Here is a 22,503-nt window from a genome sequence, read left to right on the forward strand (position 1 = left end):
GAGCTATTCAATTCAGCGCGCTGTTAAGTTGGAGAAGGCCGGTTCTCGCGACTTAACCTGGGTTTTTAGGCTCGAGAACCGGCATTCTCTGATTAAAAAGTGCTGAGCGCGTGGCCGTTAGCGCGGTGCTAAGTAGTAAAACAGCTGCGCAGCCGGCCCTTTTGCCGGATTTCTCCTCGCATCCGCAGGGGTGTGCGAGAAGAAATCCTTAGCCCGCCCAAACACAGCGTTGAATCGAATAGCTTCGGGAGCTCCCTCCCACGGATATTCAACATTGCTTTGAATTTAATTCCCCCCCCCCCCAATTGTGCTGTTTCCACTGTTACAACCAGCTTTCAAATCACATTGTTAACCCAAGTGATGCCAAGACGGGTCTCAGAGTCCCAGCAACAATTTAAGTGAATTTCATAATTGTGCCATCTTGATGCTGAATTAGGAATCTGAATAGGTGTATTTGACAAGCATACAAAGAAGGCATCCAGCTTTGGAGTGGACTCCCATGTTCAATTATACTAGCTAGAGAGGATAAGTGTCTGAAGTTTACGTCCAGTTTCACCTGTGGTTCACAAAGTAATCTTCTAGTAAGAGGAAGGAAAAGACAGACTGTTTCTTCCTTCCTTTGAACAAAAGTCTGGAGCAACATGCACCTCACTGTCCTAAACAGTCTTACTGCCCCCAACTAAGACCTCCACAACCTGCCATCTAGAGTCCATTACGAGAAATCCTCATGTTCCAAGTCAACCATTTCACCTTCCCCTTAAGGAAAAAAAAACCCAGCATAATCCCTGCCATGACTGGACCACTGCAAAGATCTAGTGCTAGCAGGTAAATTTACAGTGCCCATGCTCTCCGCTCAGCACAATAGAACCCATGATACTGCAGTGTTTCCCAGCAAAGAAAAATAGAAATCATAATGGTCACAATATATACCTCTGCAGCAGTTAATAGCAGCTACTTTATACAAGGCGGTTTGTATTTTAGGCTTGGTACTCTCACTGAATTAGTTAAAAAAAAAAAAAAATTGTAAGTCTAGACAAGAGTTTACCTTGAGAAGCGCTGCGCAGAAGGGTTTCAGCAAGCTCTTCGGCAGCGTGGAAGCAGTGCAGTGGCGGAAACTCCTTGCGAGGAAGAGAGATGTCTGTTGCTTTATGGTAGGGTTCTTGTTATCCATGACAGCCAGGACATCTTCACTGATGTTCTGTAAAGTGGTCTGTAAGGGCAGCAGTGTGTGAGACCTGTGCTTAACTGTTCACAATATATATCTACAGGCTGCGTTAATTGTCACTCACGGTGAGGAACGTGGCATCTATTGCCTCTTGTAAGGCTTGAACCACTTGAGGCTTCTTCTCCTTGAACTTTTCTAATATAGTTGGCACAACCTGTGAGCAAAAATATAGGAATCCAAGAGTTACATATCATAAGGCAGGCCCCTGGGACACTCATCAACATCCGCATTTAACTGCAGTACTTTATACATCGCCCATCACCTTGTACTAAAATACCATTACTTCCTGATGTCTTTAGCGGTCATGAAGGTTAAACCAAGCAAGTGTTTCTTTAACTGGAAGCTTGAGAAAATATTGCCAACCCTTAACACAACCCTCTCTACACCTAAACTCAGAAAACAGGATTTTGGTACTTACCGATAAATCCCTTTCTCCGATTCCACAGGGGACACTGGAGTTCAAGACAGTGGGGTATAGACGGTGGTAGAGCAGAGCCTGGCACTTTAAATAATCTAGAAGTGTGACTGGCTCCTCCCCCTCTATGCCCCATCAGCCCCAGTTTAAGAACTGAGCCCGAGAGGAGACGGAGGACAACAGAAAAATTAGGAAAAGGAGAAGACCACAGAACGGAACAAGACTGACTGAAGGAGAACAAAGGAACCCATTGCAGGGAACCCATGCAGTCACACAACTATAGAAACCAAACAAAACGGCAGGTACGCAGCGCTGGGCGGGCGTCCAGTGTCCCCTGTGGAATCGGAGAAAGGGATTTATCGGTAAGTACCAAAATCCTGTTTTCTCCTTCATCCACTAGGGGACACTGGAGTTCAAGACAGTGGGGACGTCCCAAAGCCAACCTCCCGGGTGGGAAGCGCGGAGAACTTGCTGACCCCTCGGCCAAACCAAAACAGGGACCGCCAAGAACCATAGGCCCAGCGGAAGCTGAGGATTAAGTGTCGTAGAGCACAGGAGACAAATACCACTCCTCGCTAAACAGTCATAGAAACTTCCATAACGTGCAGGTTAAGTCAAAAGGAACAGAACGGCTGGCGAGAGAACAAAGACAGCTGAGAAACGTCAGAACCAGTTATCTCAACTGAAATTGACCAAACCGCACCGTTGGTAGCCGAGAGCACCAACAAGAATCCATAGAAGGGCCGTAAACGAGAACAAACTCGAGAACCGTATTAGAGGCTAAACAGGAAGCTGCAACAGGTGCAGACAGCAGAATCCCAGCACAGCTGGACATAATCGTATATACAGAAGTATAACAATATCAATATACAGAGCTAAACTTGTCCACAGACTCCTAACAGAGTATACAGGAAGTCAAAAGACTAGACCGAACAGTCGCCCTGAACCATCCTTGAGGTCCAACTACAACAAAGTTGTTAACCAGCGGAAGGGTTAGGCCATAGAAGTCTCCAAAGAGTGGAGATCCCACTGGGCATGAGCCCTAGGCGAAATAGAGAGGATTGAGACTACAAGACCCTTCAGAGGGTCAGACAGCAGTACATCCCATTCTGGAAACAGGGATAAATCAGCGACTGAAACGCTGCCGCTAAAAAGAAAAACAACTTCCAGCATGATGGAAGTGCCTAGTCAGTACCAACTGCTGGCCCGAACCCTACCAGTAAAAGAGCACGAATGCAATAGTCAACCAGGAAGAGCTACCAATATAGGGAAGCATCCAGTCAGCAAGGCTAGAGCACTAGGACAACCATGAAGGTACCCGTCAGGTACATGTCAGTGTGATCAAATATCAACAGCTATAGAACAGAAAACTCAACCAGGCCCCCTGCATGGAACATAGTGACTGTTACACATCTATGTAAAGACGTGCACTAGCCCATAGGTGCGCTTCAGTCCATAACCCCAACAGATTCTAGTAGATAGTGTCACTAATCCAATGTTGTAACTATGCACCCACACAGCAGGAAATCTCTAAAGTGTAGAGCCAACTGATTAAAAGAGTGGATGGCTGCTAGGACAGCAGCTAGGGTGCATAAGGGAGAATAACACTATGTATGTCAGGTTGCATGAAATATGAGCATCTTCCTAGGCATCAGTGAGGTATGCTCTTACCTGTGAGCGACCAAAAGCCCTCTGGACGCTATGTAGAATGTCACTGACCTTTATCATCACACAGCAACCTGCCACGTTAGGAATAGAGAGTAGCTTCAGTGGGCCAAGACCAATGCTCTAAGGCACGGACATCCATCTGGAGATGTGCAGCATAAAATAGTGTGGAAACTAGCAAAATGTTAGTGGAGACAAGATGATCATAGAACAGGACTCTATACTTGAGCCTGTTCCATAGGAGATGTATATCTGTATAGTCGTGTTAGACTATACATATACCCCTAAAACGATCTGCTAGTGTAAGTACCCTTACATAAATATTTATAATGGTGAAGTGCGTATTATGCCCACCAATCTAATACCACCCAGGCATGACACTACTTATATCGGCAGGTGGCTCTAGGCCTTCATGATATGAAGTGTACACAAGGGCCCCTTAGAGACTAATTTTATTGAGATATGTGACAATAATATGGAGTACCAGAATTGATATTGAGAAGTGTACCTGTACTTAAGGGTACCTGTACTTAGACATAGAACGCGTTTGCATCCCAAGTATTCATACAAGGAACGCATTTGTCATCCCAAGTATTCATACAAGGAATGGGTGTCTAATAAGTTTTCTACCAAGTGCATCATTGTAAATAATAATGGGTCCTCCGAATGGGGCGCTGTAGATATAGACTAACGGGAACCGAACTATAACCCCGGGAGGGTGTAAGTACGTATCTTTATATACATGTGTGGACATACAAGAAGGCCCCAGAACATGTATAGGGTCCATACTGGAAGCAATGCCTAAGACTATCACTATGTAAGCCGCATCACATGACTAGTTTATAGAGCACCATATAATATGTATGGATCTAGCCTACAGCTTCTGGGAAGCCCAGGCGGCATTCGCATGCGTGGAATTATAGGTAAACCTAATAATTGTGGAAGTATAGGCATACCTACACACATACATAAATATATATATACATATGAATATACACACACACACACACACACACACCTCAAACCCCAGGGAGAGATAGTGTAAAGCGGAGTTATTGTACCAACTACCGCATCAGGAGAGCCAGCCTCCAATCGCAGCCTTCTATCAATATGCTAGGTATCAGACATAAAACTGATAAGAACAAATCCTACCTCTGCTCTTATGGTAAGGATAAGAAGCGATATACACATATGGATACGCGTACCTCATACAAACACACATATATATATATATATATATATATATATATATATATATATATATATATATATATATATATATATATATATATTATACACATACACACATACATACACACATACATACATACACGTGGCTTACCTCCACTCAGGGAGACTGCTCATGTGCCGCGTGTGGCCGTCATTCTGCTACTGCGTAGGGGCAGGATATTTTAGCAGCGTACTGTCCCAGACTGGTTTTTCGATCCTGGGACCCTTCTATTACTGGTGTACTCGCCTTATCAGGTGGGCCATTTTATCTCCAGATGAACCCGTTTTTGAAGTGGGAATCAAAAAGACGACCTCAATGCTGTGAGGCAGTAATACCACCGCACTAGCCGTGCGCCACTAACTTCTTCTTGTATGAGCCACCGAATGGAGCACAGAAGATATAAATCTATATAGATGCACATGTGCATACCATCTAAGGTAAGCACAGAAAGCTGGTGAAAAAGGTTTTAAGATCAGCCTATAATGTAGTATATGGGTTTCCACATATATGCATGGGAAGAGTACTGCCCCTCTCAAAGGCGAGCCAATGTGAGGCATAAGCCTGGGGAAGGGACGCAAAAAAGAGCTAACCCTGAGTGAAGGGTATGCTATAACCATAAGTGCTAGCCGCAGCACCAGAACAGCGGCTAATACTATACATTTAGGCAAGGTAGCTAGTATACCATGAGGTAGCTCAGACTTTAGATGAAGCTAGGCACCCTTTGTGATAGATGCGGTGAGGCAGTTCCAAGGGGAAGTCTGACGGGGTAATAGCAGGCGCTGCAATTGGCGGGACTGTGTCTCGTCAGCACAGTGCTACTAGCCGGGATGTGCACCAGCTGAATAACTGGCCCCTCTCAGAACCTCATAACGCGGTGTTATAGTTCAAAAATAAAAGGGGATTGGGCTAGTTCCCATTCTGCTAGCAAACCAGCCATCACTATACTCCTGTCACCCAGTGACAGGCATCCCTACCGTTTGCGCTGATACACTCCCAGCGTGGGAGGGGGAGGGCATAGGAGACGCACGCTAAAGCACTCCCTGCTGCAGGTAGTGCACTAAGCTATACTACCTGCGTGCAGGAGATAGTAACATTTTCTAAATAAGAACATGAGCAATAATTAAGAGCCATGAAATGTATGTTCTATAATTACTGTCCATAGAAGGGAAGCAGGGGGCGCTGGAATACCGCTCTGAGAGTGCGAAGTGTTACACTCCAGTCAGCACAGCGCTGCTAGCCCTGTTAATAGAACTGCATAAAGCGGAGTAGTTGTAAATCCGGTTTGTGCCAGGAAAACAGGGGAGCATTCAAGGCTCCTGATGCAAAACCCCTCATTAACTGAACATCTCTCCTGCTAGACCAGAGAGGGTTCATGGGAGCACTGATGTTGTTATAGGCCTACAGCTCCCGGTATTCCCAGGCGGTCTCTATCCAAGTACTAACCAGGCCTGACCCTGCTTAGCTTCCGAGATCAGATAAGATCAGGCGTGTTCAGGGTGGTGTGGCCGTAGGCTGCTATGGCAGGGCGTGACGGTCATACAGCGCTACATTGGGGAGCTGCATTTGGTATAACGTTAAGGCTATTAGCCCTATGCTGTAGACTAGCCAATAGGGAAGCCCGCTCAGCCCCACCAGGAGCTGCGGGATGCAGCGTCTCCTCCTGAGTTTAGATGAGAGCTGCTAATAGCTAAGGCAGTGCTTCAAGCACAGGGAGTACACAGAAACTCCACACAGCAAGGGGCGCGGTGAGATCTGAGCCCACAATGTCAGCGCTGAAAGGCAGTCATGTCAACCATTATCTGTGTTATAGCGCAATGATAGCAGAACCGCGCTGCTCTATGTCCAGGAGGTCTGCTGTAGCTTTGACTGTGCCTCAGCTGCGTATACTAGCTTGCCTTCTGAAAAGGGAAGATGCAGCGCTCCTGTTATGGAGAATGGCGGGCCTCCGCGCGGTGGTTAAGATGCTCTATGTCCAGCTGATTCTTTGCACTTGCTGCCTGGGGCACATAGGCTGTACTAATACAGGGCAAGAGGGTGCGCGGTGCAACGGAGACTCTCCCGCTATCATCGCACCATTCCTCAGCGGTGCAGCGTCTCCTCTTGTAACAAGAGGAGGGACATTGCAGGTACAAACAGGCCCACTGTAGCGGCGTCTAACGGGCGCGCGGGAGATCAACTCGGCGCCGGTGTTATTTGTGAGCACTGGCGCGGTGATTACAGACAGCCGCTAAGCGGCTCTCCAAGTGCCCCCGTCAATGCCGTCGCCGGAGCTTCTACATTACAAGCCCCGGCGCGGCTACAATTATTAGCTTGCCTGCTCCCGCTAATGGCAGGCGTTTAGCGCGCCTACCGCGGCTACACCTCCTGTTCCCCATCTGGGGAGGAGGACCCGGACTGCGGACTGTCGGCGCTGCACTGCCTTTCAGGGGGAGAGCCCGCCTCAACACTGAGCCACAGAAGTTCAGTAACAAATGGCACCGCTGAAATGGCGGGCATCAACAGTGACCGCTAGCGGCATGTCACTGAGCCCAGCTAACTTCCACTGCTCCTGCTAATCAGGAGCAGTGGTCATACTTACGGACTGCTGCGGCCGGGATGCTGGGCTGAGGGGGCGGCGTGGAACCCGGACACATGCCGGTGTGAGCAGTGGCGGGTCCTCGCAGGGTCGGATGACTCCAGTATGTATGCCCCCTCCTTAGGGTCACCGGACACAGGCTGCAGTAGCCGTGTGGTGCCCTTCCCGGCGGCTCCCCCGTAGCAGGCAGACTGCCACAGTAAGCAGCCTGCCTGTCCTCAGTGCTTGTAATAAAAGCTTAAAATATAATTATATGAGAAAGGCTGGAGACAGCCTGATGTGCGACCGGCTCTCTCGGGCACATTCTTAAAACTGGGGCTGATGGGGCATAGAGGGGGAGGAGCCAGTCACACTTCTAGATTATTTAAAGTGCCAGGCTCTGCTCTACCACCGTCTATACCCCACTGTCTTGAACTCCAGTGTCCCCTAGTGGATGAAGGAGAAATGTAGTCCCCTATGGTTATTATTTTACAGACTTGAAACAGATTCTCATATAACATTAATATAGTCCTGCACTAGATTGGCAGAAACTTGTGTCACCTCACCAGGTTTACATTACGGTGGGGCGCTGCCTCCGACGCACGGCTTTAGATGCTCAAATTTTCTAGACTGCATACAAATCCACCGACTAGTGCACAGGAACTTAGCAATAAATTAAATCTACACCATAGGACTACAAAATAATTAGCTTCCAGAATCCATGGTCATGCCACCAACAAGGAATTCTAGGTCCTAAAGCAAAAACACTCACCTGTCCAGCATACGAGCCAAACTTCTTCCTGAGGCCAGCGGCAAGCCCTGCCAGACATTTAGCAGCCAGGGCTACAAGCATTACATTGGTGTCTTTGCCAACAACCTGCGAAGAGAGGAGTCTGCTTACCAACTGCTCTTACAGGTCTTATGCAAGGACCGTTCCCAGACAATTTTCATCTGACGGAATTACCTTCTTGAGGGCTCTGACGAGGTCTGCAAAGTCACCGGCCTCGATCTTGGGATTTTTTACAAGAACCTCAACGGCTTCCAATGCCTCCTTTCTCTCCTGCCACTTTTTGGCCTCCTATAAGAAAGCACGGTCTAAGCGTCAGACACACACACAATCGCTCAAAAATATTCTGCATCACTAGACAGCAAAGAGATCATCCCATTCAGAGTAGAACTTACAATTTTATCATAGAAGTCTTTTGGCAATTTGGAGAGAATCTCAACAGCTTCCAGGAGCTCATAGGCATCCACCTGTGGCACAGCTTCTTCTTCACAGTCTTCTCCTGAGAGGAAGGGAGAGGCCGTATGAGCAAAACTAGTGCCAAAGTGAAACTCCAGTTCCATTACAGTTACATGCAAGAAACATGTATTAATCACTGGAATTAAGTGACGCACCTCCTGCATCCCCGGTTGCCTGCTGCTGCTCAAACTTTGCCTTGAGGTCTTGCTGTGAGCGCAGAAAACGGGTCTGCTTTGGAGCAGACTGGGGAAGTTTAACCCACTCTTCCTCCAACTCTTTGAGCTGCGGAGAAAATATCAGAACCGGTTTTAAAAAGGCAAATGCCCTGTCTCCTTGGGATGGAACATTACCCGATTTGTGTCCCATTACTGCAAATAATGTCTGTTACCTACTGTCCAGCGTAGGCAAGCGTTGGTCTCACCTGTACAGGATTAATACTTTGTAAAGGGGGCCTCAGGGCATCTCTAATCCAGCGGTATATCTCCACAGCCAGGAGCTTGGCTTCATCTCGAATTGCCTTCTCTCGAGACTCAAAGAGTTTTGGCAACACTTTAATGATTGGCTTCAGGGACGTAATTTTTGACCCAAACTCACTGTAGAAATAAATAAAAATAGCTCAGGAAGTGATTAAACAGAGCCAGCACATTGTGTCTCAAAGAATGAGAAGCCTCACCTCAGCGCTCTCCGCAGTGCCTCCACACACGCCACCACAATCTTTGGGTTCTTGTTATCTAGACCTTTCAGCAGCTCTTCCTGTACGGCTTCACCTTTCTCTATCTCTATGTACATCAAGCAGATATCAGAGCCAAGCTCCTTTGCCCTGGCTTTAGGCTGATTGAACACCTTGTTGACGACACCAGAGACCACCTCTCCTGTGGTCCTAAGGGAAAAAAAAATGGTACATGTCATATTAGATATACATTCTTTGTAATAAGGAGAGTGAGCATTATGGCAACCAGTAATTGACTAGTTCATTGCAGCTGCAAAACATGTCAGGGTTTAATGAGAATAGGCTGCAAGATGAAGGGAGAAGATCCAATCTGTTGAGCTTAAAGTTGACATACAAGTATTGGTAGCTAATTTTTTCCCCATAAACATTGATGACTTTGTATAACAGCCACCAGGAACAAGCACTTACTGTTTCTGCCCTTGATATGGAGGGAATAGGAGTAAGTTACCTTAAGTAACACAATGAGTAAATGCTTTTACTGTAGTCACATGTCTTATTTATGCACAGAGCCAGAAGTATATTATATTATACCCTAGAACAGGGCTTGACAAATCCTGGTCGCCATGGCGACTTAAGACTTGAGTCCTGGCGACAGTTTTTCAAGGGTCCACCCACGCCGCCACACTCCTTCGCTGGCCACTGCAGGGAGACTTCATTTGCCGGGCGCCCGACTCCCCGCAGCGGCAGCCGGAGCTCACTCCTGAGCTCTGGCGTCCGGCTCCCCCCGCGGGCACTATGGGAGAGACGTCATGAGGTCTCTCCCATAGTTTACGAGGAGTGGCGGAAGGCAACGGGCACAGGATCGGAGCTTAAGGAGTGAGTGTTCAAGGGGCACTATTACAGGGGGGGGGCTTACTACTGGGAACACTATTACAGGGGGGGGGCTTACTACTGGGAACACTATTACAGGGGGGGGGCTTACTACTGGGAACACTATTACAGGGGGGGGGCTTACTACTGGGAACACTATTACAGGGGGCTGGTATGGGCATGTTGCAGAATCTGATGACCATTAAAGAGACGTGTGGTGATTTGATGGCATGTAGGGGGGGTTGAGGGGCACTGAAAGGGCATGTGTGGTGGTCTATACAAGCTTTCATATATTTTGGTAGTGGATGATGGTCTGGCTCTTAAACTTAAGATGGCTCCTAGATTTTACAAAAACTTGAGCCCTGCCCTAGAAGTCTTTCTATTGCTGGGCTCACTGAGCGGCTGCCCACATATACAGGCTATAACCAGCAAATCACTTACTTTCCCGCAACATGTGCATTTTCCACGAATACTAGAGCAGCTTCCAGGCCTTTTAACTGGGCGACGGCATTAGAATCGGTCACAAACTTCTTGATTAAGCCTAGATACTTGGACCACTCCGGGCTCTTCTCATCCACAATCTTCTGGAACAGCTTCACTGCCTCCTCGTAACCATTTAATCTGGCTTTCCATAACTGGAATCATGAACAAAAAAAGGATCAGGTCATTGTGGGACAAACCTCTAATAATTCATCTTTGTAATGGAAATCTGAATATACATGACTTTTCTGCATTAGGCTTAATAAAACCAAAAAAGGTCAGTAAGTAAATCGGACCGTCTGCCTATCTCATGTAATATGAAGCTCTGCATGTTTCCTGCGTGGAAATATTCGATATTCTGAGAAACAAAAGATAGCGAATAGGTCAATTAATGTAGGACAGTGTATTGTACGGTTTCAATAAAAACAAAAAAGAAAATAAATAATCTGAGAGCCTCTTTTTTTGCAGGAGGCTCATAGGTGCAGCTTCATCTACCTGGCTTCCCCCTAGGCATTTAGGACAACCATTTTAGACTTGCTATCCTGGTATAAGACACAACATGCTCTATGCAAAGATCTTAATAGCAAGGGATATAGAAAACAGAAAGCAATGTTTTTCTGGAGGAGAGCATGAAAGTTGAAACAAAAAACAAAGATAAGGCCACACGTACCCTTTGAGACACGAAATTAATTGCTCACATGCTGCCTAGTACTGACCTCCTAAGGCAAAAACTAATACCTGCTGGAAGCTACTAAGAATCGATGACCGTAACATTGGTAAATTAATATTGCATGTTATAACATCAAAGCTGATCCCATCATTGATGCAATATTCGTTCATGTCATAACATATACAGTAGCCGATCACTTATGTTAGAAGCAGCCATTACAGTCTGCCCAACAACAATTTTTGCAGTCTCAGCTGGAACGTGTTTCCATTTTAGCACTTAAGCTTGTTCCTGAGGAAACAGTCACCTGATAAGAATTAGATCCTTCCCTCCATTTTTTTTTTTTTTTTTTTTTTTTTAATACAAATTTATTCTCTCTAGGGGGAGAGAATAATTGTTTTTGGGTGCTTGACGGAGCTATTCAATTATTGTGCCAATCGGGTTCCCAATATTTGTGACTGGACCCTCCTGAGATGGTGAGTAGAAATGTGCTAAAATTCAAGCACCCAAACTGCATTTTCTGCAGCGCCCAATAGTTTAGATGGGTTTAGCCACTTTATGCATCTAAACCCCATGCATTTGGGCACGACATGCACAAAAAGTAATGGGCGCCCAGTTACTGGTGCCAACTACTTCAATATTGCCCCGTCACTTTAGACAAAAGACTGGTCTCACAAAACACAATTGAATCGTCCCCCTAGGAATACAGCTTCAAATGCAACATCCATACTTGACCTCACCATTCATCAGGCATTGCCAGGAAGACATAACAGCAACTGCTTAAAAAGATGGATGATGGTAAATGTATGCAGGATAAATAAGGGAACACTGCAGTAAATTTAGAGGGAGCCGGACTGAAACAAAGAACAAGTTTAGGCGCCACTATAATTCTAAAAAACAAGCAATGCACCAGGACCAGCATGTATGTACCTTGTGCTCGCATTTCTGGTCAATAGGAAGTTTCATCCACTCACTGTCGTCCGCCATGTTGATTTCCTTTTGTCTGTTTCAGTCCTAAAGTGATCTGCTAATGAAAATATATTTCATTAATATAATAAATTACATATCAAAATCAAAATCACAGAACCTAATAGTGTGGTATGCAAAATCCCAATTGAAAGGAATTAATGCAACAGAAGAATTGCTGTATTGGAGTATGCTTTACCTGAGTGTTTTAGATTCAAAAATCAGATAAGACATAGTAAATTGCACTTGAAAGTAGGCAGCACAGCATTAATTGCCTTCCAATTGCACCATGTGTGTTTGATTCTATGGTTTGTAAGTTCCGGGCTGCCTTTGGTCTTCACAATAGCACCATTCCATGAGCCGTTTAACTTTATAACAGATTGTAATTATCAATATTTTACATGCAAACTCACATACACCACTTAATAGGGGCAAGCAACTTGAAAAATGTTGTAAGTATAGATCATAATCCACAGCCCTTATGCTGGGTACACACTTGTGATATATTGTTAGTCAATCGAAAGATAAATTGATGAGTGCATCGGCGGGTGAGCTCACCAGATATGTCTGAACAACATTGGGTCGGCCCTGAAGCAAAGTCAATGCATCAGTGCATCTGCATGTGTGTACGAGCGACCAGCCGACTGCTCGTAACTGGCTGCATAGACTGACGACACTGGGCTCGATTCTATTCTGCGCGAAGTGAATAGCTCCGGGAATCAGCTGCCGGAGCTATCCAATACACAGCGCAGCTATAACCCAGACTAAGGATTTCTTCTCGTACCCCTCCGGGGATGCGAGCAGAAATCAGACAAAAGTCCCGGCGCGAGGCTGTTTTCTGTCCATCGCACCTGGAAAACAGCATCGCGCCGGGAAGTTAGGTCGGGGAATGCCCGTTCTCACGCCTTAAAACAGGGTGTTTAGTCGCGAGAACGGCCATTCTCCGACTAAACACAGCGCACAATTGAATAGCTCCGGGAGATATCACCGGGCGCTATTTACATTGAAGGCAATTGAATCGAGCCCACTGACATTACAAAAGGGCGGGCAAATTTAAATGCCCGCCTAGTTGCGATGTCAGCCCAGACATATTGAGCGGCCGATCAGTTGTCTATAGTGTGTACCCAGCTTTAGAGTGGTCTACTTTTCCACAACGTTACTTTTTTTTTTTTTTTTTAAAGCACATCACATCAGTTACAGTGACTGAAAGAACATATCCATGTCTACAATAACATACATCAACGTAATCATGGAGCATTCCTCTGACGCCCAATACAATCATCCAATCGGCAGATCGTGTCAAAATCAACATCAGGTTCGGGCTCACATACCAACATCCCCAGTATAGGAGACAGGAGGAGTCTTGAGCTCAAAAAAAGAAACAAACGTGGCCCACCAAAAGTTAACCATCTAGCTCTATGGGGGATGGGGAGGGGGTGGAATCTCCCAAGAGAGTCTGAAATACAGAATGGTATAAGACCAAAAAGAGTTTCTAATGGAGAATAGATTGTTCACTCTAGGACCGGCGCAGGGCAGTGCGCCAGAACCAGAGAAAGGGCACATATGCGTGTGTCAGAAATGGGGGCATAGCCGAGGAAGAAGTTTAAGACTAGTACCCTTTTCGTCACTTTTGGGGGCGTACCCGGCAGGTCGTGCTGCCCCCCAAGCGCTTCTGTGTATGTGAATAGATGCCGGGCACGTGCTCTTGGTATCCATTCCCTGGCGGTGACCGCTAAGCCGCAGTTTTCCCCACCTGCGGGACACTGCAACTCGCGGGAGGGGATGGCACGCGCAGGCTATTTTAGCGGTGCACCATGCCGGAGGGCAGGGTGCTTTTTGTCCTTTAGAAATAGGCCAGGGCGCCCCCCGCTACAACAGCCTAGCGTGAACACTAGAATAGCAATGTAACTTTCCCAGGACTCAAAGAATTGTGGGTTTTTTCTTCCTTTATCTAAAGTAGTCTTTAGCCAATCCATTTGGAAAATGTGGTGTAATTTCCCATTTAAAACGGGGTAAAGAAAATGGGAGAGGAAGAATGTTTGCTTGCAATTAGCGTGGCAGCTCGTAAATCTATTTTGCAAGCATGCATACTTCCTCTCCAATGTTCTTTACCCCGTTTTAAATGGGAAATTACACCACATTTCCCAAATGGATTGGCTAAAGACGACTTTAGATAAAGAAAAAGTTTCTAAAACAGGGAATTATGGCAGAGTGGTTGTAAGTCTCATATATACACGCCACAATCTATACACCGACCAAAGCAAAAAGTCATCCCTAACCTCCTGATTGATTTCAGCTTCAAACTGATGGAGGACAGTAAATGAAATTGCACTCTGAAAAGTTGTTGCTCCTGTGTAGTATTTGCATATATTTCACAGTTGGAGAGCCAGTCACGCAAATATCTCAATAAGGCCACATACACAACGTTACTTTTGTAATTACTCTCATATTAGTGAAATGAGCTTCCGATGCGGTGTGCTCTATACAGATGTGTCCAAACACACCTATTGGCAAACCGCGTTAAATAGCCCTGCTTGGCATGCCATTGACTGTGACTAAGCCATGCACCTTGCCACAGATTCCTCCACAAAATATTGCATGCAAATAAAACTCTAATTGAGGAGAAGTAGTCTGAATTGCTACCTGTGGCGGAGCACCCAAGTCGCACCATATGGTGCAAACAGGTTAGCTGTACCCAGTCACATGGTCAACAACTACCACTTCACAATGACATCTGAAACTTCAACATTTTCAGAATGCTGGTGAATAAAGTTAGGCGCCGCTGGGAGGATTAAAAGGTTAGGCACTAGAGTAGGGGTGGGCAATAAGCAGCCCTCCAGCTGTTGCAGAACTACAAATCCCAGCATGCAGGGATGTGTAGTTCTGCAACATCTGGGGGGGGGGGGGGGGAAACGGACCTATTGCCCACCACTACATTAGAGGGTGGGTTAGGGATAAGGCAGATAGACTTAACACCAATTACAAGGCAACAATAGCAATTAGGACTATTACAAGGGGACAGGTACCTACAGTAATTGAACACCTTTAAAGAGAATATTAGAGGAGAGTCACCTGATCTCCCTTCTAAAGTGACAGGAAATAGGAGTGAGATATTTAATTGATTTTGGGCACCCAATGCCTTATCGCACATGTCTCGCCCACAAAGACAGTTCGCCGCATAAAGTGGCTAAACACGTGTAAATTCCTGGTTAGGGTGCACAAAAGGCGGTTGGGCAGCTAAACCAGACTTTTTGCACATTTCTGCTTACTTCCTCAGTAGGCAGCAAGCAGAAATGCCAGTGTCTGTGGCTCCCGTACCCGAAAGGAGCAACATTTGAATTGCTCCATTGGGCGCCCATCACCAACGAGACTAAATTGAATTCCCTCCCTTTCAATGAAGAAAATAAAAAAAATAAAAATCAATGAAAAAGGCATCAAGTTACCTCTTACACTAGAAGAGATGCATAAAGTCCATACAATACACAGCTCTACTCGTGTCACAAACTTAGTGACAACTTACATGCTATATAAACAGATTAAATTACATAAAAGTAAACCCTTAAATGCTTTGATCGACAAGGACAAAGTAAGATCCAGAAAGCCTTGAATTATGTCCGCAAAAAAAAGGTGTAAAGGAGCGACAGAATGGTTCAAGAAGAGCCAGCAATAGAAAGAAATAAATATATATATATATATATATATATATATATATATATATATATATACACACACACACACATATATATACACACACACACACACACACATCCCATATACAGAAAACTCACTCACCATTGTTAAGTCACTCGCAATAATATATAAATAAATAATGGGGTTCTGGTTCATGGATTGATCAATGCATTTAAGCCTGCAGCCCTCATCACGGGACCACATTTCTCTGCAGGTCCTACACTATATATCATACTTATGGAAACCTGGTAGCTGCTATCACCATAGCTCTGCAGACCATTTCACAAAAGTACTCTGGGGGCTGCAAGGGGACACAGGTAGACCGCTTGCTGTATAATTATCCAGGTAGGGTAAAGGGAGTGGCAGCTGGTAGTCTTAAAAAAGCTCTCTCCACTAAGTGCACAGAGGGGAACTGGTTTGTGACTACATCGTTTTATTAGACACCTAGTGATGCAGCAATCTTCCAGCATTCTGCTGAAATAGTAGGACCTAAAGTAGGTGTGGTTACATATGGAGTATACTGAACAGACCATCAGTTAGCAACGCTGACAAGGTGGATGTACAATTACACAAGCTAGGTTACCTGCATTCCCCAGGAGACCTGCCAACACAGAGAGCATTCCCTGGAGAGCAGGTCTCACGCAGAGAAACCCTGAAACAATGGTGTCACCCTGATCTGACAGCAACTGTACAAGAGATTTAGGGCACAACATAACTGGTTGTTACAATGGCTGTTCGTATGTGTTTACAGACAGACAGTGGAAAGTAGCAGCCTATATCAGGAAGGAGAGTAAAACCAGGACAGGGAGTAATGTGCTAAGGAATGACAAATTGTGAGATTAATTGCTACCGCAAAGCTAAACACAAGATAGTGGTGGGACGAGACACCACACAAATAATTATAATCACATTATAGCAATACAGACAGCTACCTGAACACTGCTCCACAATGAGAATTCAGCACTTCTGCTCAGTTACATTTAATAAATTTTTTTTAATGGACTGTATGAAATCTGAGAAAGAAAAAAAAACGAAAAAAAACTGAACACCGGAGACTACTTTACATTGGAAATGTGCATTTTTTCCTTTTTAAAGGCTGCTCCTACTGGGCACAGGTACTTTCACTATTATGGCAGGTTGGGGAAACAGCAGGTCCTGAGACTGTACTATGCCAAGAACACCTGAACTCTTACCTAAACCACACACACACACACCAAATTGAAATATATTAACACAGTGGTGACCCACGAACCCTCCAGCAGCCATATAGACATGCAGGGTCCTGGTGTAAGGAAGGTGAGGGTCTCTGTCACACCCTAGACCCCCGTTACTAAGAGTGGGGTGTACCTGCTATACACAGAACAATCTGACTGTAAGGATGGGCAGTGTTACCCCAGCAGCACTGAGGATTATGTCGCAGGTGGGAGGGGAGGATCTGTAGTGTCACCCAGACAGGTGCCCGGCGTACAGGGGGGCAGGTTATTCTGCAGCACACACACCTAGGGCACAGGCCGGAGAGGTGTGTGTGCGGCCCGAGCAGTGAGGCGGGCTCAGGCACAGACGCTCCCGCGTTACCTCCGGAGCAGAGCGGGGTGGGGACCCGGGTGCGGCTCTCCACTCAGCCGGCCGCTGCCGCCTCACACAAAGGGCTCGGTCTCATCTCCCGGAGCTCACACAGCTAGAACCAGAACGGCGCAGCCAATGATGTCACACCCCGGGCAGGGGCACGTCCCTTCCGGCGTCGGGAGCCAATCAACGCCGTGCCCTGACTTTATGCCCCTACCCTGCTGCCTCAGCCCGGGCACCATCTGTAATGCCCACCGTAACCATCTGCCAGCTTTGCCCAGCTACCCTGTCGCCAGCTGCCAGCCCATCTACCCTGCCGCTTCAGCCATAACCTGGGCACCCTCCGTCTGCCCTGTCCCACTGCTACCTCAGCCGTAACCTGCTGCCCTCAGCCAGAGTCCAGGCACCCTTTGCCAGCACTGCCCACCTAACCTGCCACATCAGCCAGAGCCCAGATACCATCTACCTGCCCATCTATGCATCAGCCATAACCCAACCATCTGCCAGCCCTGCCCTCCTATGGTTGCTATGGGCAACACCTCCACCTGCATTCTTTAGAAGGTTTGATACAGTTTCCCCTAAGCGCAGTAATGACACCTGCTCAGTACAGATATAGGGAAACCAGAACCCTCATTATGATGAGGCAGTTACCAAATCCATTTCTGTACGACACATTCACCTGATCAACCCAAATAATCCTGACAGCCATCATCAGATTGATTGCATTAATCCACCAGTCCAATGGTACCCAGCAGTATTCTTACTCTAATATGAATGACAGTCACACACACAATGTAATGGAGAGGTTACTGTTAGAACTGGTGCTTTACATCATTGCCTCACTCCTGAACCAATCATATAAAACTGTCTGTGCCAGTGTTACTATTATCCTTGATTTATATGGCGCCACAAGTGTCCTATGCCACTGTTGGCAGTGTTAAGGAGATGATGGTATAAGTGGGGAAAAAGGAAGAGGGCCCTGCTCGTGAGAGCTTACAATCTAAAGGGGTGTTAGACAGAAAGTCCTCTCACAGATTGGGGGGGGCCTAGATCTTGCAAAAAAGTAGCCAGATAAATAGCTCCCTGATCATTACCTTGTTAAGAAAGTTTACAACATACACATTTTTATGTGGAACTTACATTCAAATATTATATTCAGTATTCCCGCTAGCCTGTTTTAGCAGGGCGCCACACCCTGCCCAATTTTAAAAGGGCAAAATACACCCTGCCCTGTTAGCTGCGCCCCGCTAAAGCAGCCTGCCCTGTGCAGTCCCCACACACGGGCCGCAGTGTCCCGCAGGTGGGAAAAATTGTGGTGTCCGAGAGCCGCCGTGTGAATAGATGCCGTGCACACGCAATGCATTCACAGTGAGGGGAGAGCTTGGGGGAAAGCCCAGCACCTCCGCAAGTGCTGGGTTCATACCCAGGTGTGACAAATTGGGGGCGTGTCTTCGGCACATGCGGTAAATCCCTGCCCGCACCTCAGTACCTTGCCCCAACTGTTGTCTGGCGGGATCACTAATATTTATATGGTGCCAGCCCTGCCCTACCTAGTCGCCTCTGCCAGAACTGTGCCATCTGCAGCCCCTGCCTTCCTGCCAACCTGCTCTGCCACCTCAGCCAGAGCATAGGAGCCATCTGAAAGCCCTGTACTCTGGCAACCTCCATTGTCATCTCAGCCAGAGCTCGAGCACCTTCTGCCAGTCCTGTATGTGCTTAGGCACCATTTGGAAGCGGTGCCAACCTACCTTGCTGCCTCAGCCATCTGCTTGCCATGCTCTCCTGCGGGCTCAGACAGAGCACAGGTACCATTTGCCAGCTCTGCCCACCTACACTGTCTCCTCAGCCAGAGCCAGGTGACCAAACTTCTGCAAGCCCTGCCCTCATGCCCACCTAACTTGCACCATTTGTTAGAGCCTGGGCACCATCTGCCAACCTGCCTGCCTCAGCCATAACCTGGTACCATAGGCCTGCCCTGATGCCGACCTACCCTGCAGCCTCAATCAGAGCCTGTCACAGTCTGCCATCCCTGCCCTCATCCTCCCATTTCTGCCAAAACCACGTGTCAGCTTTACCCTCATACCCCTACAACCTCAGCCAGTGCATAATCTGCTCATCATCTGCCTTCATGCCCCTACATTATTACTGCCTTAGCCAGAGCCCTGGCACCATCTGCCAGTCCTGTGCACATGCCACCTTAAGGCGCATATCCACTACACGATTCGCTCCATGAGCGATATCGTGTAGTGTGTCCCTGGCAGTGGTGTGCTCAATGTCCTTAACACTGAGCGAGAAGTCAAAAAGAAGAAGAAAAAAAAAAAAAAAACTCTTGTGGGGCACTCAACCTACCTATATTAGTTAAAACTTGATGTTTAATATTATGCTGATAAAATATTCATTAATAAGACATATCAACACAACATCTACACAAAAAACTACATATCGGACAAAGACAAACATTTAGTTTTGCCAAGAGTTGAATTCAATTAGTAGAATGACTGACTTAAGTAACCAAAGTTGGCATATGTTCAACCTAGTGGTTCCAAAATTATAGTAGCCCAAGATATGGTAATCATGATACTACAAAGTATCATGATCACCATATCTTGGATCTACTATAATTTTGGAATCACCGGTTGGTCATATGCCAACTTTGGTTACTTAAGTCAGTCATTCTACTAATTGAATTCAACTCTTGGCAAAACTAAATGTTTGTCTTTGTCCGATATGTAGTTTTTTGTGTAGATGTTGTGTTGATATGTCTTATTAATGAATATTTTATCAGCATAATATTAAACGTCAAGTTTTAACTAATATAGGTAGGTTGAGTGCCCCACAAGAGTTTTTTCTTCTTTTTGACTTTACGTTTCACATTACTCTCAAGGGTGCACCCCCAAAGAGATTTTCTGTTGTTATAACTATATTGTCTTGTATCTTGTAATTTTTTGGGGGGTTTATACCTACCTTCAATTTAAATAACCTTTTTGTTATGAGCCAGTGCTTAGGATATTCCCTTTCCCCTTTCCTTATTTGCTTTAATACACACTGAACGATATAAGATTCAGTGCCAACACCCTCATCCCCGAACCTGCACAACCTGACGATATCGTCAGGTTGGACAGCAGGTTCGGGCGATGAGCGACGTCAACAACCTGCGTGAGCGCGCTTCGCTGGTCGAAGATGGCATATCCACTTGGCAATATAATGAGCGATATCATTATTGTTTATCATATAGTCTAGTGGACACACGGATTAGCCAGAGTTCCATCAGCCAATACTGCCACCTCAGGATGGGCAGTATCTGCCTGTATTGCTCTCATGCCCCTACCCTGCCACCTCAGCCAGAGTACCATCTTCCAGTCCTGCTCTGATGCCCGTATCCTGAAGCCTCAGCACCATCTTCTAGTTCTGCTCTGATGCCCATATCCTGAAGCCAGATCTTTGAGACCTGTCATGCCCTTATCCTTAGCAAACAATCAGCTTTAACCTATCAGTTTATAGAATGTGTTAACAAATGATAGCTGAAGCATATTGGTTGTTATGGACAACTTCTCCACTCTTTAGAAGAGAGTTTCCCAACCTCGGTCCTCAAGGCACACCAACAGTCCAGGTTTTAGTGATATCCATGCTTGAGCACAGAAGGTTAAATCAAAATAACCAAAAAAGGTACCAATTAAGACACTCAAGTATGGCTATCCTTAAAACCTGGACTGTTAGTGTGCCTTGAGGACCGTGGTTGGTAACCCCTGCTTTAGAAGGTTTGAGACTTTTCCCCCTCTAGGCGGCATATTCAATTAGACGCAAAAAAGTACCGTACTTTTTGCATGCTGACATCACTGGTTTTCCTTGCAAAAAAGTATCGCGCGTCCCCGCTTATCCCCCTATTCAATTAAAATCAGCGAAAAATGGGACCCGGCGAAACTGTAACCTGCGAAAAGTACTGCCAGATTTGTGGAAATCAGCCGGACACCCCCCAAAAGATGCACTGACATTGGGGATCACTATAGATACCCCCAAATAGGCCTGCTGAAGGTATTTGGGGTACTTAAATGATCTCAATAGCTGCTATTTAGCGTATTTGCATAAGTGGTGAAGAATAGCATTTAGCAGGATTTTTGGGTGAAAATAGTCCCAGCAAATTTGGGGTACATGAAAATGGGCGCTAGCATATTTTTTTGTTGCTGAAGTGAAGTTTTAAAAATGCAAAAAAAGAAAAAAAAAAAAAGAAAAAAAACGCACCTTCCACAATCACCTGCAAACTTAAATACACCTGGGGCATACTTGGGGGTCCCCCTGGAGTCTATTTTGCTAGTTTTTACGTTTGACACCCTACTTTGGTCTTTTACGCCCCCAAAATGAAAGTACCTTTTTGGGGTGAACTAAAGATTTTTTTGAAACTTTGACGCAGTTTACCTTTGTGGGACTGTCCCAAGGGTGCATGGGGGAAGGGGGGGTTCCCGAGGTTTGCACCCCAATTCTGCACTTTTTTCCAAAACCTATTCATAGGCGAAACTGTTTTGCAGGTTTCATTGCATTGAGATTCCGCACTGGCGAAAAGTCTCTAGAATTGAATACGGAGGAAACTTAAAATCGCATGGCGAAATGACATCACTCGTGAAACTTTTGCAGAAAACAGCTTTTCGCACCTAATTGAATGCGGCCCTAGGTCTCAAACTTTCACAATTGCATGCAAAATGATCGAGATGTATGGCACCCACATCCATCCAATTGCACAGTCTCATTGGAACAAGCGTGTACATTCAGACTTCAAAAAAGTAGGTTTGATACACCTTCAGACAACAGGTGGAGAAGTTGTCTAAAGTTGGGCATACACTATATTAGCGTTCCCGCTAGGCTGTTTTAGCGGGGCATGGCACCCTGCCCTCCTTCAGGAGGGCAAAAAGCGCCCTGTCCTCACAGCCTGCGGGTGCAGTCTTCAACCACGGGTCGCAATGTCCTGCGGGTGGGGAAATGTGCGGTGACCCAGTCACCACCGGTGAATAGATACCGGGCACATGTGCTTGGGGCTCCCCGGCGTTTCCGTGCCAGGCACGCCTCCAAGAGTTACAAAAAGGGTGATGCGTCTTATAGGCACGCCCCCTTTTTTCATTCCAACCAGATTGGGAGATATCTGACAGATAATTGTCTAGTTTATGCCCAGCTTAAAGCAACCACAACCAATCAGCTTCTACCTATCATTTTATAGAATGTACTTAATAGGAGCTCCCAGAGCTTTTCAATTTAGAGCGCTGTTAATGATT

The 22,503-nt window shown here is 46.1% G+C and overlaps 1 protein-coding gene and 1 pseudogene across 12 annotated transcripts in view; both read right to left on the reverse strand.

Moving 5' to 3' along the window:
* The window catches only part of CKAP5 (cytoskeleton associated protein 5), a 107,700-nt gene that overhangs the window by 70,559 nt on the left and 14,638 nt on the right, over window positions 1-22,503 (reverse strand). For 8 of the 12 annotated variants that reach the window (XM_088459466.1, XM_088459465.1, XM_088459467.1 and 5 more), the window contains exons 2-11: window positions 11,951-12,047; window positions 10,315-10,508; window positions 9,007-9,213; window positions 8,755-8,926; window positions 8,489-8,615; window positions 8,273-8,376; window positions 8,055-8,168; window positions 7,863-7,967; window positions 1,290-1,379; window positions 1,046-1,210 (exon numbers count right to left, since the gene is read on the reverse strand). In XM_088459466.1, the coding sequence (XP_088315592.1) occupies window positions 1,046-1,210; window positions 1,290-1,379; window positions 7,863-7,967; window positions 8,055-8,168; window positions 8,273-8,376; window positions 8,489-8,615; window positions 8,755-8,926; window positions 9,007-9,213; window positions 10,315-10,508; window positions 11,951-12,007 (1,335 nt within the window). In that variant the 5' untranslated portion in view covers window positions 12,008-12,047. Of the gene's footprint in view, window positions 1-1,045; window positions 1,211-1,289; window positions 1,380-7,862; window positions 7,968-8,054; window positions 8,169-8,272; window positions 8,377-8,488; window positions 8,616-8,754; window positions 8,927-9,006; window positions 9,214-10,314; window positions 10,509-11,950; window positions 12,048-17,251; window positions 17,356-22,503 lie in introns of those variants that run through there. The other 4 variants (XM_088459456.1, XM_088459459.1, XM_088459458.1 and 1 more) reach the window with 3 other exon arrangements.
* LOC148473798 (5S ribosomal RNA) lies at window positions 5,932-6,049 on the reverse strand (annotated as a pseudogene).

This window comes from Taudactylus pleione, unplaced genomic scaffold (assembly GCF_031769625.1).
Source record: "Taudactylus pleione unplaced genomic scaffold, aTauple2 ptg000911l, whole genome shotgun sequence".
Taxonomy (NCBI): Eukaryota; Metazoa; Chordata; class Amphibia; order Anura; family Myobatrachidae; genus Taudactylus; species Taudactylus pleione.